The sequence below is a fragment of the Vanessa tameamea genome, chromosome 29 (genome assembly GCF_037043105.1).
Source record: "Vanessa tameamea isolate UH-Manoa-2023 chromosome 29, ilVanTame1 primary haplotype, whole genome shotgun sequence".
Taxonomy (NCBI): domain Eukaryota; kingdom Metazoa; phylum Arthropoda; class Insecta; order Lepidoptera; family Nymphalidae; genus Vanessa; species Vanessa tameamea.
The window spans coordinates 6,008,989-6,035,253 of NC_087337.1; the positions used below are offsets into that span (position 1 = coordinate 6,008,989).

The 26,265-nt window shown below is 48.6% G+C and overlaps 1 protein-coding gene across 1 annotated transcript in view; it reads right to left on the reverse strand.

Annotated features, from left to right (window-relative positions):
* Positions 1–1,739: 1,739 nt before the first annotated feature.
* LOC113403635 (leucine-rich repeat serine/threonine-protein kinase 1) overlaps positions 1,740–26,265 on the reverse strand; it is a 49,947-nt gene continuing 25,421 nt past the window's right edge. The window contains exons 4-49 of the mRNA XM_064219643.1: positions 21,546–21,705; positions 20,658–20,823; positions 20,141–20,256; positions 17,908–18,055; positions 17,358–17,690; positions 16,696–16,807; positions 16,348–16,511; positions 16,114–16,274; positions 15,887–16,033; positions 15,651–15,804; positions 15,352–15,525; positions 14,446–14,544; positions 14,230–14,324; positions 13,725–13,922; positions 13,215–13,467; positions 12,754–12,855; positions 12,458–12,599; positions 11,497–11,699; positions 11,335–11,409; positions 11,089–11,234; positions 10,807–10,914; positions 10,528–10,597; positions 10,181–10,297; positions 10,013–10,091; positions 9,818–9,942; positions 9,642–9,729; positions 8,906–9,561; positions 8,513–8,833; positions 8,331–8,430; positions 8,104–8,246; positions 7,907–8,012; positions 7,612–7,772; positions 7,314–7,517; positions 6,931–7,239; positions 6,747–6,849; positions 6,565–6,674; positions 6,279–6,401; positions 5,893–6,196; positions 5,430–5,520; positions 5,029–5,157; positions 4,665–4,775; positions 4,403–4,554; positions 3,891–4,024; positions 3,700–3,819; positions 3,513–3,620; positions 1,740–3,394 (exon numbers count right to left, since the gene is read on the reverse strand). Coding sequence (XP_064075713.1) covers positions 3,323–3,394; positions 3,513–3,620; positions 3,700–3,819; positions 3,891–4,024; positions 4,403–4,554; positions 4,665–4,775; positions 5,029–5,157; positions 5,430–5,520; positions 5,893–6,196; positions 6,279–6,401; positions 6,565–6,674; positions 6,747–6,849; positions 6,931–7,239; positions 7,314–7,517; positions 7,612–7,772; positions 7,907–8,012; positions 8,104–8,246; positions 8,331–8,430; positions 8,513–8,833; positions 8,906–9,561; positions 9,642–9,729; positions 9,818–9,942; positions 10,013–10,091; positions 10,181–10,297; positions 10,528–10,597; positions 10,807–10,914; positions 11,089–11,234; positions 11,335–11,409; positions 11,497–11,699; positions 12,458–12,599; positions 12,754–12,855; positions 13,215–13,467; positions 13,725–13,922; positions 14,230–14,324; positions 14,446–14,544; positions 15,352–15,525; positions 15,651–15,804; positions 15,887–16,033; positions 16,114–16,274; positions 16,348–16,511; positions 16,696–16,807; positions 17,358–17,690; positions 17,908–18,055; positions 20,141–20,256; positions 20,658–20,823; positions 21,546–21,705 — 7,292 coding nt within the window. The 3' untranslated portion in view covers positions 1,740–3,322. The remainder of the gene's footprint in view (positions 3,395–3,512; positions 3,621–3,699; positions 3,820–3,890; positions 4,025–4,402; positions 4,555–4,664; positions 4,776–5,028; positions 5,158–5,429; positions 5,521–5,892; positions 6,197–6,278; positions 6,402–6,564; positions 6,675–6,746; positions 6,850–6,930; positions 7,240–7,313; positions 7,518–7,611; positions 7,773–7,906; positions 8,013–8,103; positions 8,247–8,330; positions 8,431–8,512; positions 8,834–8,905; positions 9,562–9,641; positions 9,730–9,817; positions 9,943–10,012; positions 10,092–10,180; positions 10,298–10,527; positions 10,598–10,806; positions 10,915–11,088; positions 11,235–11,334; positions 11,410–11,496; positions 11,700–12,457; positions 12,600–12,753; positions 12,856–13,214; positions 13,468–13,724; positions 13,923–14,229; positions 14,325–14,445; positions 14,545–15,351; positions 15,526–15,650; positions 15,805–15,886; positions 16,034–16,113; positions 16,275–16,347; positions 16,512–16,695; positions 16,808–17,357; positions 17,691–17,907; positions 18,056–20,140; positions 20,257–20,657; positions 20,824–21,545; positions 21,706–26,265) is intronic.

Here is a 26,265-nt window from a genome sequence, read left to right on the forward strand (position 1 = left end):
CAATTTCGATTCGGACAATTTTATATTTCCCAGCGATACCCACATATAAGTATTTTTTGGCTTATGATTTCGTAAACAACTATTTGAATAATTGTTTCAAAGTGAAATTAAAGTCAATTTTGATAAAAAACAAAGAAACGTCGAAATAATATTTTCAAGTGATTTTTTGTAATTATATCGTGCGAGTGATCCGGTACATTCATACGGGTCCATCCAACTTAGATTGCAGTACGAGTTTCCAGATGTCTAAGTTCGAAAGTAAAGTATCTGTCAAGCGATTTTATCCAAACACCAGTGCAGTCGATTATTTTTATTGAAAATAATGGTTATTACGACGTTTCTCTGTTATTTTGTACATTTGGATCGTTTAACAAAAATATTTACGAATCGGACGATTTTATCAATGTATGATATCGAACCGATTTAATTACTTCGTCGATACTCTACACGCAATACGACTTCGTCGGCCAAAGTTAGTCACTAGCGGTTGTACAGACATCGTTTTCGGCGACAAAAGCAGATATTGCTATTAATTTCGCTAAAAATTCGACCACGTATATACGAACAATACTTTAATTGATTCACGATTTATTTTTCATTGTTTTAAGCGCATGTGTATCTGCGAATCTAGCTTCAGGCTGGACAATTTAGATTACGGGTACTGTAAGTAGCGAGATTCAATCATTTCATGATTAATTTCAATTAAAGTATGTTTTATTAATCAGGGAAACAATATTCTGGTAGAATTAGATTAAATACAATTGTGCACGAGACATTGTAAAGCAGATTATAAAAACTATCTACAAGTTTAATTGGAACTTTGAATGAATGAATGAAAATATAGCTCATGAACTGAAATATATTTAAGGAGATCTTTGATTTTATGGTTGTTTTCATTATACAATAAATCTTGGATAACGTTAGTGCTCATTTATAATCATGAACTAAAATGATTTATTAAGTTCCGATTGAATGATTGGCTTCATTCATTCATTCACTGAATGTATTTGACGAAACGCTTTAGTGTCAGAATTCAGAATGCTATCGAAAACAGAGTTTGAGATAAGCTTTTAAGTTAGCGATACTAAGTTAAGTTTAATTAATATAACGCCTTATCTGTTAAAAATAAATTATATTTGTATTGTGTAGACTTAATTTATTTCAAAAACAATAACTTATTATTAGAAATGCAATTCACAAAACCATAGATTTAAAAGTCAAAATAAAAATAAAGTAGGCTGGTTGACTGGACGGATTTACGTGCAATAAAATTAAAATGAATATTACATCGAATAACGGTATTATTGCTACCGGCGAGGATGTAAGGGTAGAAACACAACCAAAATATAAAATACTGTAAGGGTAGATCACATAGTACAATCGACTAAAGCTTTTTAAATCCGTATTAAAGAAATTAATTCAAATTTCATTATCGTGTATTGTTTTGTTAACCGTACCTCCGTTCGTAGATAGGAAACAGATCAACTTATCACTACTGCCGTGCTTAAGAAGATAATATTTTTTTATTTTTTCTGTATAATTTCTATTACTTTAAAAATCTCTGATTCATTTTGATCGAATATACAATTGAAATTCAAATTAAGCTAAAGTAAGTAGTTATAACGTAGGGCCGGTCCGTCTAGTCTCAGTTACCGTGACTCTACTGTAGATGCAAGTGGAGTGCATGGATACTATTAGGGATATTTAGCTTAAGCTTATGAAATAAGAGGTTCATACATTATAAAACGCCTTCATTAAAGTTAAAGTTTTTGTCTCTAACGGGTTATTTAACTCAGACCGTATATTTTTAAAATAAACACAACATAAAGAAAACATAAGATTCATCCACAAAACCACAGACACTATTAGACACTGAGATCCAAATTTATTGAACTGGTTAAATACTTGAAGCTCATTGGTCGTAAATTTTGAGATCAGCTGCCGTCGACCAATCACCATCCAATAAAAGCAAATTACATAATTTCAAGTTCAAATCGTAGATTAATATTTTAATGTAATGGGGAGTAGTGAGTTATTTACGTAACTAACTCTTATTCCAAGTGACGAAAAAAATATAAACATGTCATAATTTCAACATCACAGATATAAAAATATTCCTAGTACAGTATACGATGGACAAATTAGTTTTATATGAAAATGATAATAAAAACATAACATAACATAATCAGCCTGTAAATTTCCCACCGCTGGGCTAAGGCCTCCTCTCCCGTTGAGGAGAAGGTATGGAGCATATTCCACCACGCTGCTCCAATGCGGGTTGGTGCAATACACATGTGGCAGAATTTCGTTGAAATTAGACACATGCAGGTTTCCTCACGATGTTTTCCTTCACCGCCGAGCACGAGATGAATTATAAACACAAATTAAGCACATAATTCAGTGGTGCCTGCCTGGGTTTGAACCCGAAATCATCGGTTAAGATGCACGCGTTCTAACCACTGGGCCATCTCGGCTCTTATAATAATTTAAACAAATTAAATTGTTGTGATGTGAAGTTTGGGGATGTTTCCCAACAAAATGATTGATTATTATCTGTCATTTTACGCTTGACGACGTTCATAGCTGATGTTAAGTACGATACAGACCTGCAGTCTAAGACGGAGCGCGTTTGTCTGGAACATGACTAATGACTTTGACGATCCAGTTCCGTAGAATGATCTAGAACTATAACCAAACACAAACCGCTCCGCATTTGTCTAAGGCGGCTCGTGTATCACATGCAGCTGTAACGTTAACGGTCTTAATAGTTTTTTGTAATTACTATAATTATGATAGTTAAATAAATTAGTCTTTTGGCTAAACAGTCCATTCAAACTCACCGTAATACTTCAAGTGAAAATCAGACTTATATTTTAACACTTAACAGAAAGTATACAAATACTCTCATTATGGAGTCGCGGAAAATGTCGCGAAAGTCGCGAGTCGTCACTTGCGTTATTTTGGAAGTCAAATTAAAGTGCATATAAATAAATGTCAAATGCTGCCTGTGTGGGGCATAGCACAGCTGAGCCGTAATCGCATAGAAAGTGTAACTCTAAGGTCCGTTCTCACACCTCCTGCCATCGGAACGTACAAAATGTATTCCTGCGCCATTCGTCTGCCATAACAGACGGCACTTCTATAAAACGCAACCCGCAAAACGATCGCACGTTTTAGACCTTACCTGAAAGCAAATATAAATATGTTTTGGCCGTTTTTTATTACAAATATAATAAATTCGAAAAAACGACGCTTCCAACATCCGCATTCGTGACATCGTCCCAGAAATCGCAGGCCCCGCGCGAGCCGACGCGCGAGGCGGCTAGTCCGGCAGCCAGTGCTGGGCGTTCCAGAGCAAGCAGTAGAAGCCGGAGTAGGTCGTCGTGTTGTTGGACTGGAAGGACAATTACGGCATATGGAGAGATACGTAACTCGTTGCTCGACTGCCCCGTGGGTCGGGCCGATAGTGGTGGGGGGGGGGGGCATATTCATGCTAGGCGGTAACTATGTACCTGTGCAGGGGCGTATCTCTGCAGCAGCGGGCGGTACCCGGCGCCGAAGGTGACGAGCTGCGTCTGCCGGCGGTCGCCGCCCGGCGGCAGCGGGACGATCGCGCGCACCTGCGGCCGCACGCGTTGTTACAGATCTGACACCCGAATCGAGAGACACGTACGTGGTGCGCAAGGGGGTGTCACTCGCCTCCTCCTCGTAGGGGCGGAACACGGTGAGCGGCCGCAGCGAGGCGGCGTGCGCGACCACCACGCAGCCCCACGCCGTGCCCACCAGCGCCTGCTCGCCCAACGCCGCCAGCGCCGTCACCTGCGACACGCCGCTGTGAGTAGCCGGCTCCCCCGGGCGCCCCCAGTGCGCGTGCGCGTGCGAATGCTCACCATGCAGCGCTCCGCCCCGAGGTGCTCGTCGATGGCGATGGACTGCAGGCTCTCGGAGCAGGGCACCAGCTTGCTGCAGTCGAGGCGCGCCGTGGGGCTCCGCGTGCGCGCGCACCACGCGTACACGAACACGTCTGCGGCCGCGTACACATCGTTAGCGACGCATTAACTCTCTCGTAGATAATTAATTATTACAAGTGCACCGACACGTCCCACCGACACGCCGCGATGAGAGCCGTACAGGACAAGACAATGTGCCTTAAGAACATCATATCGAATATATTTGGTGGTCGTTTCCACTCATCTTTACGAGTACGACCGTGCTCGCTGCTCGGTGCTGAGATTTTGCGCACAAGTTGCGGTCAATCGCCCACAAATCGCTGAGTCGACAGCGACCGAGAGGAGCTGTCCGTGGTGGAAGGCGCGTTTACACGCGTTTCTCTAATAACGTTCGGTACGTGTTCGGTTCGGTTCGGTTCGGGCACGAGGCGAGGGCGACTGAGGTCGGCTACCGGCGCGCGCGGCGGCGAGCACGGAGCGCGCGAGCGGCGCAGCGCAGAGCAGCGCCAGGCGGGCGGGCGCGCGCAGCTGCTCGGCCGCGCTCACGCCCTCCGCGCGCACGGCGTACGCGTGCAGCTCGGGGCCCCCCGCCCACACCTCCACGCTGCGGGCATTCGCACTTCACTTCATCTTCAACATCACCATCTGACGGCTTCACCACCGTGAGCGCTCATTATGTTGTCGAAAAGTCGCAGGAGGGCTGCGCTGACTTACCCGTCCTCGGCCGGCACCGCGGCGAGGCAGCTCAGCTCGGTGGCCGCGCCGAGCTCCGTCAGCACGAAGCTGCCCTCTTCCTCCGGTCGCTCCGACGTCACCAGAAACAGTCTGTAGAGAGAACGAACGATAGCTTTAACGACAGACAATATTTATTACTGAATGAATGCACGAATGAATGAATGAAAATTAATTTTCAAAACCAAAGAGGTATCATCAGCAAAGAATACTATATCCTGTTTGTTGTGTACAGCATTACGCGGAAGTGAAATAAATGCACTACAAACGAAATGGAGTTCACAAAATAATTCTGAATTTAATAAATGTTTGCTCGAACTCGATATTTGAAACGATGGGGTGGTACCTGCCACACGCGAGCGCGACGGCGACCTTAGGTAGCGGTGCGAGCAGCTGCAGGTCTGCGACGGCACTGGGCGCTCCGCCCACCGCGTCCTGCAGGCGGACGCTCCACGACAGCGCGCACGTCGCAATGCTGCGGGCGGACGGTCAGTTACTCAGTTACTCGGGCCCGGGCAACCGCAATATCGCTCATCAATGCCTTCACTCGGACGACAGAGCCGCCAGGAGTTTCTTCTACGTATTTAAAATCGAATTAAATCCCGCCACAAGTATCTACGAACAGTGCGGCGGGCGGGTGGAATATTTTTGGGACCTCCCCCTTAAAAAGAGGAATTTTGGTGGTGGAGTGATTTCTTGTCGTTTCGATTTTAACTCCGGGAAGAGTCGGATGTTACAGGTACTCACGTGTAGACGAATATTCTGCCGACGGAGTCTCCGAGCCACATGTCGGCGCCCACGCGACACATGGCCGTCACCAGCACCGGCTCCGCATTGTCTGACGGCGACAGAACTTGGTATTGGTCGATAGGCAGAGTCAGACTCGAATCACGAGTATTGATATTTTTTTAATGAGCTGTGAATTTCCGTCACACGCACCTCAGTTAACAGTATTTTATCTGTATTATGCCTTCGTTCGGATGTGATTGTATATTGTGCAGATTATAAGGATTACACGTGTTTAGTCTTAACACGAACACGACACTCGGGAAGACTGCGCGACAGTAGTACGAGGGCCGAGTAGTGGTCCGAGCTTTAGTAACACGAGGGGCGCTCGGGTTACTGAGCGCGGGCGACGCGCTACAGCGAGACTCGTAAGAAAGCTGAACAGCAGCCCGAGCAGCGACCACACGGAGGGGGCGGCGCTCACCGGGCGGCACGCGCAGCGTGTGGTGGTGCGCGAAGGCGGCGGCGGTGGCGGTGAGCGAGTGCGCGCGCTCGGGCTCGGCGCCGGCGTACCACACGTCGGCGGCGGCGGCGGGGGGGGCGCCGGGCAGGCGCAGCGCGGCGGCGGCGGCGGCGCGCGCGGGCCGCGCGGCGGCGGCGTCCTGCAGGGCGCGCCACTCGGGCGCCGCGCACACGGCCGTGAGCGCCGCCGCCGACGGCCGCAGCTCGGGCGCGCCGCTCCAGCAGCGCCGCATGGTCTCCAGCATGCCGCACGGGTACTCCAGGTCCTGCGGGCGGGCCGAGGCCGTCGGGTGAGCGGGTTTCGTCGCCGCGAATACTTCACGAGTTCAGTTGGCACACGGCGCTCACCCTGGGCGACAGCGGCGGCCGGGCTCCTTCGAGCACGGCTTCCTTGACCGCCTCGTGGCCCTCGAACGGTTGTCGCAGCGTGAAGATTTCGTAGAGCAGCATCCCGTAGGAGAAGCAGTCGACCTTCGGGTTAGTAAAGTATTCGTATTGTCATTATACTATTTCTAAATCATTCAAAACATGCGCGACTCGTGTTGGGTCTGAGGCCGGAGCTTCGGAATGTGTTGGTAAAAAACGTGGCACCGGAGAACCCGGGAACAGCAGACTGATAAAATTCGTTATGAACCTTCTCGGTGTATTCCTCCTCTCCGTTGTACCTCATGATCTCGGGCGCCATGAAGCCCTCCGTGCCGCCGAAGCCCTTAGTCCCGGACGGCGGGGCCAGACGGGATATACCTGTTATGGAATTACGCTTTAAAGAAACTGTTAATAGCAATTACTTTTAAAAAGTTCGCCGCAGCGACTCACCGTAGTCTCCCAGCTTGACGTGCACGTCGATGGGGTCGGGACCGCACTCCGCCTCCTCGGCCTCCTGCGGCGACGGCAGCGACCACACCAGCACGTTCTCCGACTGAACAAGCATTCGTTTCGTGAACGGATCGTCGGCGGGACCGGCGGACGTGCAGACGTGCAGCTCGGGCGTCGGGCGTACCTTGAGGTCCCGGTAGAGCACCCGCTGCGCGTGCAGGTACTCCAGCGCGCGCGCCACCTGCAGCGCCAGCGCGCCGGCCGCCCGCACGCCCACGCGCGCGCCGCAGCCCCGGTAGCGCCGCAGCGCGCCCTCCAGCGAGCCCCGCGGCGCCTCGGCCAGCAGCAGCGCCAGCGGCGCGGCGCACGCGGCCAGCAGCGGCAGCACGTGCGGGTGGCGCAGGCGCGACAGGATGCCCAGCTCCTGGCGCAGCCCGCAGTACGCGCGGCACGCGCCGCCCTGCGCGTCGCGCTCCCAGCGGGACGCGGCCGCCTGCGCGCACCGGGCTTTAATGCGTAACGTTTTCTGCCGCCGGCCTCGGAGATGGCGATGTACTGTAGCGTCACCTTATACGCCTGCATAGCTGCTATGTCGTGCGCGGAGGGCGGGGCCACGGGCTGGAGCGCCTTCACTGCGACGGGACAGGGCTTCGCCCCGGGACGCCGCCACGTGCCAGTGAGGACGGTACCGAAGGCTCCGCGACCGGCGACGGCCGTGCGAGTGATGTGCTCCCAGCGGGCACGTTTTTCCTCCTCCACGTCCAGAAGGAGCTATACGGAATAATTTTAGATTGAATCCCATTATATCCGTACAGAAACTGGTCCGGCAGGGGACGGAGTCCGGGTTCCAGCGATCGTCGCTCACCGTGTCGGGTGCCACGTCGGCCAGCTGCACGTCGGGGTGGTGCGGACAGCGCAGGGGGGCGGACGTGCAGGCGGCCAGCACGCACTCCTCTAGCGTCCAGCACGTGGCCACGAGCGCCGGACTGCTGCAGACGCCCTCGGACGAGCCCATGCGAGACGACGCTGAAGTCACAATATGATATTACATTACATCTGAAAGACTCGCCTTGACTTGTCTCCATGAGATGGAATTTAACACGTTCGGCTTGTTGACCTTGGAGCTTTGAGCGAACTATAAATATTGACAACGTTCTCACTGTTGGACTCTGCTCCTACTCCACTGTCGCCATCCGAGGCTCGCGACTCTTCGGAGAGCCGCAGCCGCCGCGGCTCTCCGCCGCCGAGCTCTAACCTTTTGAAAACCTAGAACAACAAACACGATTCGGTTTAACTTAGTGACATAGACCGGTTGCGGCAACGGGAGCCGACACGATGCAGCCTCGGGCCAGCTAACCTGTGCGAAGTGTTTGTCGGGCTCGTGCTGGTGCGCGTGGTGCGAGTCGTGCGCCTCGTTCTGTGCGTCGGTGAGACACGCGGGGCAGGGGGCCACGCGGGTGATCAGGCAGCGGCCCTCCGACGTGTGCACAAAGCGGGTACCTGCGGGGTGGGGAGGCGCTCGGCGCTGTTAGAGGCGGACGATTGCCTTGAGTTTAATAAGCGTGGTTTTAAATTCTCGCTCACCGAGGGATGGGTACCAATCTTCGAGCAACAAGTCCACATGGTCGGACACCAAAGCTAGCACCTTCGTTAACACTTCGGGGTTCGGTTCCAGACTGAGGCTCTGTTGGATAAAAAGGGGCCGTCGAATCGATCCAGACACTAAAATGAAATACTGATAATTGATATAGTCATCGTCGAGTGACCTGACAGCCGGCGAGCGGCAAGCCGTCGTCCCGCCGCACCACGCACACCTGCGCGGGCAGCAGCAGCTCCACGCACGCCGAGGACTGCACGTCCAGCTCGCTCCACGTGCCCTCCGCGCGCACGCGGAACCTGATCGAGTGGTAGAGCTCGTCGGGCTCGTCCTCGTCCCCCACGGCCCCCAGGAGGGGGTCGTACCGCGGCGGGAGCTCGCGCAGCGCCAGCAGCACCAGCTCCCCGCACACCAGCTTGAGACCGGTCTTCCAGAGCTTCCACGACCAGTTGAAATCGAGAGCCTTCGCCACGCTCTCGTCGATATCCATCTGAGCGTACAACACCACACGTCACACGAGCCAGCGGATGGAGACTAAGTCGAGCCGAAGAGGGGGCCTCACCTCGCGGGGCGCGCAGTACAGCGCGGGGGCGTGCAGCGCCAGCGCGGGGTCGGCCAGCACGCGCGCACACAGGCGCGCCCAGAAGCCGCGCGGCACGTAGGACAGCAGCAGCAGGCGCCGCACGCCGCGCCCCCCCGCGCGCGCCGCCACCGAGACGCCGCCGCCGTCCTCTGCCGACGGGCTCGTTAGGGCGGCGCCCCGGGCGCGGGCGGCGCCGGCGCACTCGGGCAGCGACTCACGTATGAGCAGCGGCGAGTCGGTCCCGCGGGGCGCGCAGAGGGCGGCGGAGAGGGCGGCGGGGGGCGCGGCGCGGCGCGGCGTGCCGGGCCAGGCACGCGACTTGAGCGCCAGCTGCGGGCAGCGCGGCTCCCGCTCGGGCAGCAGGGGCGGCACGAGCAGCGAGCGCGCGTCCCAGCAGAGCGCCAGCTCGAACTTGTTGAGCAGCGAGGCGCCCAGCGAGCGCGCCTCGTCGCCCGCCCCCAGCGCCGGCGACGCCTTGAACACGTGGCACAGGTCCTCGACGCGCATGATGCCGTTGCTGGCGAAGGGGTTGACCTCCCGCACGGTCACCACGTGCGCCAGCACGTCGCACAGCCACTGCGGCCGCACGAAGTACAGCTCCTTCAGCGTGGCGTCGTCGTAGTGCAGCAGCACGCCTGGCGTCCACGAACAGGCGTATCCTCCGGTCAAACTTTGAATCTAAACGCTCGTTATATCGTTCTAGGATACGCCTTACCGTTTTCATGAAGGAACATGGTCGCCTGGTGCAGCTCGGCCGCGTCGCGGAACATTCGGAGATTCTTCTGCTGCATGTACTGAGTCACCTGCAGCACGGAAGTTGGATCGGTTACCGTCAGAGCACTCGCACGCACGCGTGTGCGACTCGATTGACGTATAGAGGCCCCCACTGACCAGGCGCTTGTACTGCTCGTGGCGCAGCACGGGCTCCTTGAGGTCGGCGGCCAGCGCGTGCACGCACTCCTCCAGCGCGAGGTACGTCGCCGGCACGCGCTGCTCCAGCAGCGGCTCCTTGCTGCCTGCAACGCCCCAGGGAACACTCGAGTAGAGTTCGGTGACTCGGTTACTAGTAGGGGCGTGTCTGCTCACCGGGAGGTTTGACGCTGAAGGCCACGGAGTAGATGATGTCGGCGAGGAGTTTGATATTGTGGCGCGTGCTGCACGACACCTACGACAGATGCGAGTTCATTGAGTGTTTAAACGAGAAAACTGTACACATTTGATTAGAACCGGGAGCCCGCCCGCCCGCAGCCGCACCTCGACGGAGTCGAGCACGCGCGGCAGGCCCAGCTTGTCGGCGTCGGGCGCCGCCATGACCGCCCCGCGGATGAGGCGCTGCAGCGCCATCGGACTCTCGCTCTCGCTCATCTTGCTCTGCGGAACTCCGACCGCGTTACACGTCAACACTACTCTCAGATCGCGCACTGAATGTAATAGACGAGAGTGTCACCCAGGCATAAGGATGGCCGATTAACACGGAAATACTGAGTGAGGAGGTTATACGCGGATATGGAGACCATCGGCAGAGAAGTACGACAAATACGACTTCACAAATAAGCAGGAGGTAGCGAATGCCCGCGATGTGGACGCAACACAAGACTCACGTTGTTGACCTGGTCGTAGTGCGTCCCCACCATGATGACGGGCGAGCCCGGCGCGCGCGCCTGGATCGACCTGCGCGAGAACCACTCATCAGACTGTCGTCGCCTCTCAGGTTAAGGGTATGTCCTTGGAGTCACTTTTTTTAAGGACATATATTTTTTCTTTACAAACTGGGGTTTCTGACTTGAACGGAATAATTTTATAACTTTAAAATAATGTCCTTCTATATAAAAAATTACAAGATATGTTTGTGAGTATAGTGGATGCAAGGCGTGCGGTACCTCAGCCATTGCAAGGCGCTTGCGAGTCCTTTCCTCCCGTCGGTGACCTTCCATACGACCAGGTAGAGGGAGCGCTTCGATAGGAAGTACTGGTGGGTGGCGTAGTACCTGCTCAGAAAACTTTTGTTAAGCCTGCTTTGTTTTAATTATTACTATACGAATAATTTTTCCAATTCTAGTGACCGCCTTAAGATCTGCACAGAGCTGTCGAAAGTTAACAAATGGTTCAACGATGTGATCACGCCGATAGAATCTGCCGGCAAAGAATAGCGACCGACTCACTCCTGCTGCCCCCCGAAGTCCCAGGTGCGGAAGGTGAGCGGGCCGCGCTGCGAGCGCTGCGATTCGTACACCCACGCGCCGATGTCCACGCCCACGGTCGACATGCCGCGACGGGATGACTTGTTGCCCATGCGCTTCGCCCAGTGCTGGGCGCAGTCGGAAAAGTTGCAGTGACGTTTTATTCACATTTCATTTTAAATAAAAGATAACATTTATTGTGACATCCAGTTATGTGAGATTACTCACTTCCGTCGGTTTCCTCCGGTGATGAATGGCGGACTCCTGCCTCAAGCACTCCAGCAGACTGGTTTTGCCGATGCCCTGCAATACAGAAGAGTGTACGGGGTCGAAGGGATCCAGGGTCGCGACACGAAAGTATCTGCGTAATATATGTACTAGCGTGTATACCTGCACTCCGACCACCATTAGCTTCATGCGCGCGTAGGGCTTGGCCTCCTGCAGCACGGAGCGCAGGTAGCCCACCACGTCCACACTGCGACACCGTCCGCCGCGCACGACGGAGCGCAGCGGCTCCTGCAGCGAGCAGCCCACCGTGTTCAGGTTCCAGAGGCGGGTCAGCAGGCCCATCTGGGGCGGCAAGTCGGTGATGTCTGTCAGGGAGGAACAACTCGGTAGCGATAGATGGCGCTGATTGAAATTCCTGAATCGCGCTGTCTACACGGGGTGGTCTATACTGTGTATACAGGGTTATTGGTAATTCGATGTATTCCCGTTGGGAGCATCCATTTTATTTCGGTTGCTTTGAAATAAGTTCCTAGTTGTTATTTTTGTGGAAAAAAACAAAAAATATTGAAATAAAATCGTTTTCCGTCTCGCATTTTTAAAATTTGGACCGATAATTATTGTTTTAATATTGGCAAATAACCAGTGTTTATTCGTTTTTATAAATCAGAAGAAAAAATAGATTTTAAAAGATACTTTTTTTTAAATACATTTTTAAGGTTGCATTTTTGACTTAATTTGAAAAAATCTAAAAAACGTGATAACTCAAAAATGGTTCACTTTTGCATGATGCATATGGGGGTTAAAATGATCGCAAATAGTCACCCTTATCACCTCCCAACGGGAATACGTCGAATTATCAATAACCCTCTATATTCTGGAAATTGCGAAACTATAATTGCGAACAGTGGAAAGCACTTCACTAGTTCCATTCGCCATTTGAGCCTCCGCTGATGAAAGGAATGTTTAAAATTTCTTACAGCGCCATTGTCTATGGATGGTGGTGACAACTTACCTTCAGGACCTTTGCTCGTCCGCCTACCTATATCATAAAAAATACCTTATATATGAACAATAATGCTCTCAAAAACGAATAAATCATTAAAACAAATGCAATTGAGCCGACCTTTATTCCCGCTGAGGTTGAGCACGGCGAGGTTGGTCAGCAGGTGCAGCGCGGGCGGCACGGCGCGCAGCAGGTTGCTCGACACGTCCAGCATCGACAGCAGCGGGAACAGCAGCCGCGCCTTCAGGGAGCCGCGACTGCTCTGCTCACACGACACGGGTTAGTGAAATACCGATTTTTTTTTAACAGAAATTCCAAGTCCCAGTATTAAAACGCAGATCCTCAGTCTTACGGACAAACTAGTCTACCCAGGGTAAATAGACAGTAATTTCCAATAACACATTGGCAAGGCTCACCCATTCGTCGTCGTTTTCGTCACTGCTGGGTTCCGCCGCCGGCACGAGTCCGTCGTCGTCCGTCGTCAGCTGGATACGTGTTAGCATGTTGTTGGCTAAAATCTGAATATAAAAGAGCGTTTCATAAACATATAGAAGTGTGTGGCAAAGTTGTATGTTACACGTTAACTTGTTGTCTTATACTGGCAAAGATTTTCTTGGAGGTATCGAGAAGAAACCGTAGGTTTAATACGCTCTTCCACCCCCGACACGAGAACGCCCACGTATCGAAATATATTTTTAAATATGCAGATGTCCTTATGGTTTTTGTAGGTAGTCGTCGGTTTCGTTAAGTATAACGGTGGACTATTCTCATGGTTAACGTTGTAAATGTAATTTTAAATTAAAATATTTATATTTTAGGTAGCACTGTTCCCCTGTAATGTTCAATGTAACGTTTAAGCGGGGAGATGGCGACGGACCAGCGTGCGCAGCCCCTCGAGGCGCAGGTGGCGGCGCGCGGGGCAGGCGGCGCTGAGCAGCTGCGCGCGCACGGAGCCCGAGGAGCGCGGGCGCGCGCGGGCGGCGCGGCGCGCGCAGTAGCAGCGCAGCGGGTCCGCGCCGCCCGAGCCGAAGCTCTCCACCTGCGGCAGGCTCGGCCAGCACGTGATCTCGTTGTGGCTCAGGTCCAGCTGGCGCAGGCTGGTCGGGTACGACGTCACGTACGACATGGACCTGCGGCAGCGGGAGGACGCGTTCTACACTCGGACTCGGAGACTTCGGAGAGCTGCCGTGTTAAGCATGCGTGAACATACATAATGTTCCCATACAGTCCGTCCACTTGCGATTTACAAAATATCCTCAGTTGCGAATGAAGCATTGTTTGAAAATTCAACCTTATCGCTCAAAGTGCGGAATGCCGGTTATTCTGATCAAAATATTGGGCATGTTTGCAAATAGTAGGAGGAGGAGGCTGGTACGGAACACCTCACCTGAGATTGTTGTAGGCCATGTTGAGCCTGGTCAGTGCCGGAGCTCGACATGCGAGGGGGGCCGGCACACACGAGAACTGGTTGTGAGCCAAGTTGAGAGACGTGAGGCAGCTGCCCTCGGAGGGGGGCTCCGCACTGCGGGCGGGGGACGCCGCCCGGGCCCCGCGCCACGCGTGCGCGCGCCGCGCCTCCGACCATCTAGAGACATGGACGGAATAGAGCCCTCCCTCTGGGTTGGTTAACTGAACGTGCAAGATCAATGGGCATCACCAAAGTAGAGGATAGAATCATTGACGAAAGAAGAATAACAATGGCATTGTATTAATTTAAGAAATGGTTTCGCTGTGCGTGCAAAGGGACTCCTGATATTGCTCTGCAATCGATCGGTATACTAAAGATATAAGTCTAACGTCGATCATTATTTTACAAGATGTTATTGAGTTTGCGTTCCCGCTGTTTCTGTGCTGATGGCGGCCAACTGCTCACGGGTCATATGTGTACTCACACGGCATTTCCGGCGCGGTTACCGAGCGTGGGGATGTCGTCTTCGTCGGGAGAGGACTCGCTCACGTCCAGAGATGGACTTCGGGAAGATGAATTCTGCGAGACCAGTCGGTAATTTTGTTGAACATTATTATTGACAAATATTTCGTAACACTGAGCTGTATCGTTGGATAGAGTGAATTAGCAATAGTTAGTAAGGCTCGGTGATACAACTCACTGATTGGTCGAAAGCGAACGGTGCGGAGTGGACGGAGGGGGAGGCGCTGGGCGACGAGGACTCCGAGGGGGAGGCTTGCTGCTGCACCTCCGGTACGCCCTGGACACGTCACAACTACTCCTCAAGCTGGGGCTTTCGATTGTACTACTGCGGTACTATACGTTCAGATTACATCATTCTACTCTATGGTTATCATATAGATGATAATTATTATTGGTTGCGGGTTGAGTCGGATCTACAGAGTTAATTGTATTGTTTTGTAAATTTACCATTCGAAACAAAGGTTCCACGGAGATGAAACAGTAGTCAGCAAAAAATAAATCACAAAGGAATGTCGATACACACAATTAATTTTATTTGTAAACTGTATTAAAATCAACGGATATTTATTACGTACTTTTTCTTGTCTATGTTTTTATTTAAATAATTAAACCTTTTCATGTAGAATCAGACAAATACGACGGTCTATTGTGGGTAAACCAACCAAGCTGACAATAAAGTCATTCAACACTGTGTATCCGTTCAAATGTTAATAGCATCCGACCTTCCTATGACGTCAATTGAAGCTTGTAAGTACCGTTAGCAACACTATAGTTAAAATTAATTGGTGTACCGTTAGAAAAAAAAAAGAGACAAATGATTTTCTTCTGATTGTGTCTGATAAAGTAAAACCGATTACTTTAACAGGTACTTCAATTTACTATTACTTTTATTAACTAAAGCAATTATTTTTCTATCAATATACATGCAACGCAGTATTAAAGATATTCTAACAGCCTTTTGAGTGGTCAGTTACCTGTTAAGCCACAATTTAAGTGGAGAATAATTATTGCTACTATTGGCAATTAAATCCCATTCTCTTTCGTAAGCAAAACAAACCTGGAGGTGACCGTTTCCGTGTGTTACCTCATCTCCTGTCGGCAGGTCTTTGAGGTGGTTGAGCGCGGCATTGAGGTCTCGCAGCGCTGGAGCTTGCCACATCTGTGGTGGTAACGCGCGTAGCTTGTTGTTGGAAACGTCCAGGCTTGTCATCGAGGGGAGGGAAAAGAGTTCCGGCGGAAGTTCCTCCAGACGATTGTCCTGCGAAAATTGAATTTATGCCAAAAGTACATTTCACAATCGCGAGTTGTCTTAATGTGTACAGGTAAATGTCTGAACGTTCGTTGCGAATCGAAGCGGTGAGCGCGGCAGCCCCTCCCCGGTACCTGCAAGTACAGCTCCTGCAGCACGGGCGCGGTATACACGTCGCTGCTGCGCTTCGGCTGCTTTTTCCCGCGCCGCCGGCCCTCCACCTCGTCCTCGAACGGGTCCTCCGCCGTCGGCAGACGTTCCAGCTTGTTCTGCGCCACGTTGAGATATCTGTACATTATGTGCGGTTAGGTGTCCAGTAGTCAACGGTTAGATACATTGGCTCACGGCTGCTACGAACGTGCGGCCTCACCTCAGACTGAGCAGCGAGAACAGCTCGCGGGGCAGCAGGCGCAGCTCGTTGTTGGCCAGCTCGAGGCGGGTGACGGCCAGCGCGGCGCTGCCGGCGGCGCCCAGGCGCGGGTTGACGCGCAGCGCGGCGCTCGCCAGCCAGCTCATGCTGCAACGACACTCGGGTCACGCTCGCGCCTCGGGCCGCGCCCCCCGCCCCCGCTCCCCCAGCCCCGCCGCCGCACTCACCGCAGGCGCGCCAGCTGGCAGCGCAGCTCCCGCCAGTTCACCATGACGGGCGTGGTGGGGCAGCGCGCGCTGTACGACAGCGCGGGGTCCGCGTCCCGCGCGCTCAGCACGCTCTGCGACACGCGCGACTTGTCCAGCTTGTAGTCGGGGTCGGGGTAGGCCTGCGGACGGCGCTCGGTCAGTCTGGTGGCTCGGGCTGCCGGGCTCGCGGGGCCGCGCGGGGCGGCGACCCACCTTGGTGGCGAGCAGCGCGGCGAGCAGCTCCGACAGGCCGTGGCGGGCGCACTCGCGCAGCGCCCTGCCGCCGGGGTCGGTGGCTCCGGCCGCCAGCAGCATCTCCACCACCTGCACGTGCTTCGCTCGCGCCGCCACCGCCAGGGCGGTCCACGGGCCGTCTCCTGCGGGAGGTTAGTCATTATTGAGATTATTAATTGAGATGAGTTACATCTTTAATTATTATTGTTAATTAGTTAAGTATTTGATCTGTCGCCTTACATCAAAACGAAGTTACGTAGACCAAATAAGAGCAAACTTGCAAAACTGTTTAATAATTATTTTTGTAAGGCGGGCGGGGCCACTCACGGTCGTCGCTGTAGGCGGAGCGGGCGGGGGAGGGCGAGGGCGAGGGGGAGGCGCGCGTGCGCGTGACGGACGCGCTGCGCGAGCGCCGCCGCGCCTCGCGACCCTCCGACTCCTGCGCACGCACTCTATGCGTTACTCACACTGACAGTGTTCCCGTGACCGACAAGTGTATTTAATCATTTTCATTGGCCGACTCGGAATTAAAATCCAGGATCTCGAGACCAATGTTACCAGTTAGTCACTAGATCGGGAGATTCGAATGAGCTACCGTCAGAAACACCAGGAACAAGTCGGAGCTGTTGTTACCTCGGTACACGGGGTTAGCAACTATTTCAAAAATATTCGATTGTAAAAGTTAAAATAATCTTTATTGAATGTTTTCGAGTTAATAATAATATACTTTATATTACTAAAGTATTCTTTTTTTTCATAGTCTACGCGGGCGGACGGGCAAATGGGTCACGTGATCGTCAGTGGTCACCATCGTCCGTAGATACGAGCGCTGGAAGAAATATTAAACATTTCTTAAATCGGCAAAGCGCCCTCGACCTCGGGACCTAAGATGTCATCTCCCTCGAGGCTGTCGTTACGCTGATACGCTGGCCCTTCAAACTCGAACACAACAAGACATAGAGCGGGTCCGAGTGTGCGTATAGCGTTACCGGCGGCGGCGGCGCGGCGGCGGCGTCGGGGCGCGCGCCGGCGGCGAGCAGGCGGCGCAGCACGCGCGCGTGGTTGAGCCGCGCCGCGCACGCCACGCAGCTGTCGGCGCCGCGCGCCGCCTCCGCGCGCACGGTGCGCACGCGCAGCGCGTCGCCCGCCGCGCCCGCGCCCGCGCCCGGCGCCGCGCTCGCCTTGTTCGCGGCGCCGGTGAGCTTGCTGACGATGGCGTGTATCCCGAGCGAGATGCCCGCTCGTTGCGGACTCTGCACGGCCGGCACCTGCACCGGGACCGGGACCGGGACCGGGACGGGTTCTGCGCTCGTCGTTTGAGGCTAAGCAAACGATTATAGATATAAATTCACAACTAAAGTCCCTCGTGACAGTTACATTAATTGAAATTTGTGTGTAAAACGAAAATATATAACTGTCTTTTTTTTAATATCAATACTTTCAGTTTAAAGTAATCTTAAAAACAGGTAAAACATGCAAATGTAAAAAAAAGTCATTTATTTTTTGCTAAGACCAGTTTTCAACACAAGGCTAGGGCACCTGGTGCACGGGCACGGTGTGCGCCAGCAGCGCGTCGACGACGGCGGCGTTGCCGAGCGTGCAGGCCACGTACAGCGCCGTCTGGCCGCTCGCGTCGCGCGCGTTCACGTCGAACGCGAGCCGGTACTGCCACTTGCCGCTCGCGTCTCTGCGTATTTGTACACAACCAGCCCCGCTTTAATCAGAGTACAGGCAAAAAACGCGGGCATCGTGCTTCGGAGGGTATCTCGCCGGCATAATTAATTTTAGATGTTGACTACTGAGTTTCTTGCCTGCCTTCTTGCCGGTTCTTCTCGGTAGAATCTACATTCCGAACCGGTGATAGCTTTACTTAAAATAGTTTGTTAAAAGACGATTCAAAAGTGCTTGAAAAAAAAAACCCAATTTGAATAAAGTATGTTTTGATTTTGAACGATCAAGTAGAAACTCTCTTAAAAATGTTTTTGGGGGGAGGGAAGTTCATCAGAACTCTACTGCTCGTAACGGTGCTCTACACCATTAAAATTATGAGCGTAAAAATTGAAGATGGCATAGAAACTCAAATCTAAACCACTTTATAACAGTGCCTAACTACAGTACAAGTGTTTCAGCTCTGGACGCGCGCACTTCTGGACCGGGTATCGGATTTTTACCAGCGACTAATAAATATCGCACAAATATTATTAAACACTACGAGGCGTTTTCTTAACTCAAAAAAATTCATCTTTGGTACGAATTGCAGTTGATATGTTATCTATAATCTTTCAAGTCGCTTTAGGTCGCAGATATTCGCTTGCCAGTAATTTTGTATATACTTCAAGCGGCCTGTGAAAGCGAGCGTGTAACTAATCTCGTAAAGCCTGTTATCTCAAAGTCAGTCGATGGCACTTCTCTAATACGCTATTGTTTATATTTCGCGTCGGTCGTTAGTGCTGCCACTATATATTGTTGCTTGGCGGTAGATATGATGTACGAGTGGTACCTACCCAGCCGGGCTTGCACTAACACCAAGTAAAGAGCCCAGATGGCCCAGTGGTTACACGTGCATCTTAACCGATGATTTCGGGTTCAAACCCAGGCAGGCACCACTGAATTTTCATGTGCTTAATTCACCTCGTGCTCGGGGGTGACGGAAAACATCGTGAGGAAACCTGCATGTGTCTAATTTCAACGAAATTCTGTCACATGTGTATCCACCAACCCGCATTGGAGCAGCGTGGTTGAATATGCTCCAAACCTTGTCCTCCAAGGGAGAGGAGGCCTTAGCCCAGCAGTGGGAAATTTACAGGCTGTTAATGTAAAAAAACATTAAATATTTCATTTTTTTTTTGGACTAAAAATATAAGTTACGCTTCTATCAAGAAACAGACAACATTTAAAAAGTTTAAAAAACAGCTGATAAATCTTAATCCTATTAATTCGTTATGAAATAATTTAAAGTCCGTATTATTGCGACAGGGGAGGAACGGACAAATGCCGCCAGCATCCATGCGACCACTCAACGCAGTCATGATTTATACAATATATTCTCAATTTGATTTGTATATCTAAGTGTTTACTAGCACGCAGCGATCCACGCGTGTTGTTTAGGGAAGTGAGGAATATTTTATGTCGTGATAAAGTAATTTTTGAGATAAACGGCCCCTGCGACGGCACGACCCGCGCGGGAGGGTCAGCGCGGTGCTCTTACATCACCGTTATCGAATATCACAACGAACTAATAAAATACATTCCAAATTTGAAACTAATTATTTTCAGTTAGCGAAACATAATAAAAAGTACATAAAAAACATAACATAATCAGCCTGTAAATTTCCCACTGCTGGGCTAAGGCCTCCTCTCCCGTTGAGGAGAAGGTATGGAGCATATTCCACCACGCTGCTCCAATGCGGGTTGGTGGAATACACATGTGGCAGAATTTCGTTGAAATTAGACACATGCAGGTTTCCTCACGATGTTTTCCTTCACCGCCGAGCACAAGATGAATTATAAACAAATTAAGCACATGAAAATTCAGTGGTGCCTGCCTGGGTTTGAACCCGAAATCATCGGTTAAGATGCACGCGTTCTAACCACTGGGCCATCTCGGCTCATAAAAAGTCACACAACATTTTTTTTCTCTCTAGAAAACCAGCTCGTGAACACGATGCGTGTAGGTTGGTCAAAAAATCGCACAAAATAGATTTTACCAGGGCGGGTGGGGCAGTCACAGCTAAAGGTTACCGGCAAAATGATAAACACCATCGTCACTCACGTATATGTGTTGAGCAAGTGCTCGGGATAGGGATACTCCAGCAGCAGCGTGACGAGCGCGGGGTGACCGCCGATACAGGCTGCGTGGAGCGGCAGCCACTTCTCCACGGTCTCTTGCTGAGGACAATACAAGCACCACTTGAGTCACACATTAGACGTACGCGACGCACGTACTTATGGATAGATCATGTCTTTCTGACTGATTTCTGCCGTCTCGGAGACTTCTTCCGCAAGTTCGGATTATCATACGCTGATGGTAAAATCGTGTACTGCAGACACTGTTCTGAGATCTGATCTCTAACACGTATATACCGACCAGGCCGAAAATATTTCAGGAGCGGGAACTGCAGCTTAAGATGCTTTCCGAGACACTGTGCGTAAACGGAGCTAATTTTATACTGAGAAGTTATCTACAGGTAAAACCTATAACAGCTTTTCATTGGCTCGCCTCTGAATTCAGTTCACGTGGCCTTAAATGCTACCTACTAGACCAAGAAGTATTGCTATTTGTAGGATACCTGTATCGCTTCTGGGAAGTGTTGGAGCAACAGCTGCGCGATGTCCAGATGTCCATGGTAACAGGCGATGTAGAGCGGTCCGTAGCGCGTGACGGGGTGCGCGCGGCCGTCGGCGCCGGCCTCCACCAGCGCCGCAGCGGCCGCGGTCGCTCCCAGCTCGGAGGCGCTACAATCGAACGCCGTAAGCTTTATGATCGCCTAACTACTACGGAGCATGAATACTTTGTTTAAGTTATGTTTCATGCAATAGTCCTTAAAATAGATCGAATGTCAAGATAATCCGAGTACGGATATCGGTCTTACCTACCCTGGTACCAGTCTGCCTGCATTTGACCTAAAATCACGACGTTATATCGGCCCCGTGGTTGTATTTTGTTAGTAACAAAAATTTGTTCCAATTCCGACCACAGAGGGCACGAGCTGATGCTCGTTTATTTATTATTTATTGTTAAATCTCCACAGACTAAGCGAACGTGCCTTTGTTTGTCTTAATAAACAATGGCAATTGAAATTTGAAATCATTGAAAATATAAATAAACTACATTATACTCGTATCGCTTGCAATTAAGTTCTCAAGGCTCATTATCGATCTTGTGCTGTCCGCTGTGGATGCGACACCGTTACTTACGGAACTTCGTGGTTTGCTTCTCGCAGCTCCAGGTATTCTTCCAGCAAGGTTATGCTCTGGTACAAATGCCATTGACCCCAATACTTTAAAAAATGTATCTCGAATCCGATCGCCGCAGACAATGGTACTAGAGGATATGTACCAAATCCTCTATGGGATCTAAGATGTTTCGTCCCTTTGCATTTAATTACACCGGCGCGCTTACTATCCAAACTCAAACATAACAATAGAAAGTCTTTGAAGAATGAAATTTAACTCACACATATAAGAGCGTATTCGCGCCCCCGGGAGTGAGGTTGGCGACAATGCCAGCGGCTGATCCAAGTTCCGTCAGTCTGGTCTGGAGCGCCGTCGCATCCCCACGCACCACCAGCTCGCGCAGCTGAGCATGCTGCGACACGCGCTCCCTTTCCAATGCATCTGTGGATCAAAAGTTTTAATTTTAAAAATAAACACAAAATCATAATCTTCTTTATTCAAGTAGGCTCATAAAAGTACTTTTGAATCGTATTATTACAGTGTTGAAATAAATGTAACGTTACCACCGGCTCGGCAAGTAGATTCTACCGAGAAGAACCGGCAAGAAACTCAGTAGTTACTCTTTTCCACCATTGTACTTACAGAGTACGACAGTAGAGTACAATTAAATTCACATATATCCTGCCTGGTAATCAACAAAAACTCCACCCTTTTTTATCTTAAATATAATCTTGTATTGAGTAACATGCCTTATTTATCAAGCTTAATAATATGAGTATAAAAATCAAAGTACATCCCTTATTATTGAATTATTTATCTCTCCGCATACGAACCATTTTTGGGCTTTGTGCAAGTTCGTCTGGGTACCAGCCGTTCATCAGATATTCTAACGCCAAGCAGCTGTAATTAGTATCGTTGCGTTCCACGGGCACAAGGGAAATAACATATTAGCTCCCAAGGTTGGTGGCGCATCGGTGTGATGTAAGGAATGGTTAATATTTCAGACCACTTACCATCAGGTGGCCCATTCGCCTGTCCTACCTATGACATAAAGAAATAGTCAGTTTATCTTTCACTGTGAAACCAAAACCACCAGTACGGAATATAATTACGACAGTTAATCATGTTTTAAGTTATGGCCGCTACCGACCGCCACCACCTTAACTTTCTTTAAATTACAGACTTTCACTTAAATGTTTTATAGTGAATACAATACTCGCTATTTGTTTCACCGAATCTACTTTTACCACCTAGACCGGGGGGGGGGGGGGGGGATAGCAATCTGCACGCTCGTCTGGGTTCCCACTCATTAAATATTCAAACGCTATTGTTCTGGTTTGAATAGTAGTTAATTCAATTTAAATACAGTCATTTGCTTTTAACTTCCCAGCGTTGGTACTGCATTTGCGATGTATGGAATGGTTCAAATCAAATCAAATCAAAATATACTTTATCCAAATATAGTCTATAATAGGTAAATCTACCACCGGTTCGAAATATAGATTCTACCGAGAAGGACCGGCAATTAAACTCTTTTCCAACATTTGAAATACATACTTATGTTAGTTAAATACAATTACATATATATATAATATATCCTGCCTAAAAGTAATCAGTTCCACGCCTCTTTGTCGTCTACATAATCTTGTGTTGAATAATATGCTTTGCTTATTCATGTTATTTTCATAAATAATTTGAATTTATGAATCAACAAAATTAAAATATCTGCGAAATATTTTATTACAGCAACAATGTCTACAGTCGATGGTGACACCTTACCATCTGATGACCAGTTTAACGGTCCGCCTGTCAATCCACTGTAAGTAAAAAAATCCGAAAAAGACCTTTAACTTCTGATGTACCAATCGTTAAATAATTACGTCTTGAATGAACCGAATTTCTTCCAATGTTAAATGTAGTTAGATAATTCTGCACAGACTTCCGTCGATTCGCAATCAATGAGTTAAATGGACTGAAGGTCAGTCTTGGACCAATACGGAAACAGTCGTGACTTGAGCGATTGTCAACTGACACACATGATTATAAAAAGAAGGTTGTAAGCATAATAATAACTTTTTTCATATAAGGGTTTATACATTTACTTAGTCTAGAGAAGAAATTACTTAAGTAATCATTAACAAAGATTTCGCCGTCATTTGTATTTTTAAATGTTGAATAAGAGTACTGAGTTTCCTTCCGGTTCTTCTCGGTAGAATCTATATTCAACCGGTGGTAGCTTTACTCAATATATTTTGTTAAATGACGATTTAAAAGATCTGTTACTTTAACCGTATGCATAACTAGCATGCTATCTGAGCTGTATAGGCTTGCTAGCAATAAGCATGCTAGTTTAAGGCGATAAATGGGAACATACTCGCAATGAGCACGCGATATACCAATTGTCGTGATCAGCTGAATACTTTACTACACAGCAGTGAATATGTCCTAACAGCTGATCTTACATGGGTCAACTGGAATAAAATAATATTAAACAACCAAAGTTCGATATCAAAATGGTTCAATTTTTGCAGGCACGAATCAAGTTTGTCATTTTGCAAAACATATTTACGTTACCTTAAATGTGAAAACAGTAAATTTTTCGTCATTAAGCATGTCAAGGGCATTTTTCAGTCTTGTGTGACAATTTAAACGTTTAAAAGATTTATTTTTATCTTCCACTCGGAGATCGTTAAAGGTCAATCCGACTTTGATAAAATCTTTACGACACCAATTATCAATACGAGTAATGCTAAATTATAACGTAAAGATTTTGGCAGGCCCGTCTGCGGGGTGTTTTACCAGCCCTAACTATTTATTCTACTGCTAGAGAGCAAACATTTCTTTTGCTGTATTCCAACCCTTTGTTCACCAAAACAGGTGAGTCAGAGTCAGACATTTCAGGTAAAAGGGATACATAACACATAACTCTTTGGATATCATAGGTAGATATATAGATAGGTAGATTTGAAGGTAGATTTTAATAGATTATATTCCTTCAAACATGATATCTATGGACGTAGGTGAGCATTTACCATCTAACTTCGTACAATACATTAAAACCCTTCCTACAAAACTGGTCAATACTTTTACCAAGCTCATGGACTTAGCAATTAAGGGACGTAATAACTGCAGCACTTTTGCGGGGCGTTTGCCCAACAGTCGGGCATGTTGCTTCATATGTTTGACTACCCACCTGCTTGCCACGGATCCTTGACGTCATCTATGAAGTACTGCGCAGCATCGTAGGCATCATCCATTTTATCGCAGTCGTCTTGTGGCTTGCTCCGGGTTGGCGAATTTGTTGGCGGAACTATGATCTGATTGGATGAGCGTAACCGACGTAACATTTTGAATGACCAATAGAAATTAGCGATCCACACGTTCTCACTTATGATTGGTTATTTCAAACTTTTGATATTATTACTGATTATATTTTGAACACTTTTTTGATCATTTTTTAGTTTCAATTAGTTGTTTTGAACTCCGAGTTTAAACTTTGTTAACTTTTGTATATTTGCAACTGGAAAAAATAAATCGATGTTTTTTATATAGTTTAAGCTGGGAATATTTTATAGAGAGTCAATATTAATTAAATATAAGTAAATATTTAATTAATATTTCGTGTTATTTTCAATTTTAGGAAAGTTATACGAGTAATTGTAAGTACGACGAATTAAAATCAATCATAATTTAATTCTAGAATCGTCTCCAACGGCAGGAGGAGTACCTTTACTCCTTTAATGAAGGAGGACAAATAAACAATTTTGACCTTGAACCATCATGAGATCATCGGACGATTTTTAGATAATCTGTCGCATTCGTTGTGGATTCTTGAAAAATTCTTATCAGAACTTTGGAATTATACTTAAAGCGGATATAGTTGAGTTAAATAGTGTTTTCAAATAGCATAAATGTAAATTTACGGTTTGTTAATTTTTACTACCCCTGCCATTGGATATTATAATTCAATCGACCATTTACTAAAACATTTAAAATGAACTAAAATTAAGTTATATACCTAAAATACATTATGAAACTCTTCAAGAACGAAACCGACAGTTCAATTTATAGGTATGCCACCGTGACAACCCAAGATGCCCTTTTCTGTTACTACGTCTGAAAGGTGACGTCACTTCCTTGACCACCTCACTCAGCTTTGGCTATATTATAAAAAAGTGTATGTATGTTCGTTGATTACTAGAGCTGTTTTATACAAAACCTGGTTTTCATAGATAGGGGATAAGCATGGATGCTCTTATACAGATATCTCTTTCAAACTTATTTGGTACCGATATCATTGATTTATTTCTCATTGCTATATTTGCTAACATATAACATTGTATGTCACAACGTCCTGCGTTTAATATGTTATTGGTTTTTTTTGTTAAGCACGTTTGGTGGTAGGGCTTTGTGCAGGCCTATCTGGGTAAGTAGCTTCCATCACATGACAAGTTTAGTTTGGTATAAGGAATGGTTAATATTACTTACAACGCCAATGTATACGGGCGCTGGTGGTCACTTAGCATCAGGTGGCGCATCCACCGCCCATTCTGCATTCGGCATTTAGAATTCAGTTACTTAATTCTCATCCAGTCTCTTCCTTACCATCTCAGTCTTAATGATGACGCTTCCAGATTGTTCGTAGTTCAATCGTGGACGGTGTCACATCACCAACAGCTAAATATACTCCAGATATAAATCCGTGGTAGTATTAGACTGATACACTTACGTCTTGTCTTGTGAGGAAGACTTACAACACGTGTCCAATTAGCCTTTTAAAATAACTTTCCTTTATTGTCTTTGTGTATAATATAACATAAAAGTTTAACGTTATAGTTAGACACTTGAAATTTTTCCAAATGATATATTTCTGTTGCCGCTACAACAAATATTAAAAACAAAATAAAATAAATATTTAAGTGGGGCTCCTATACAACAGACATGATCTTTTTGCCGTTTTTAACTTCATTTCTTACATTTAATATAAAGCCAGCAGAGTCG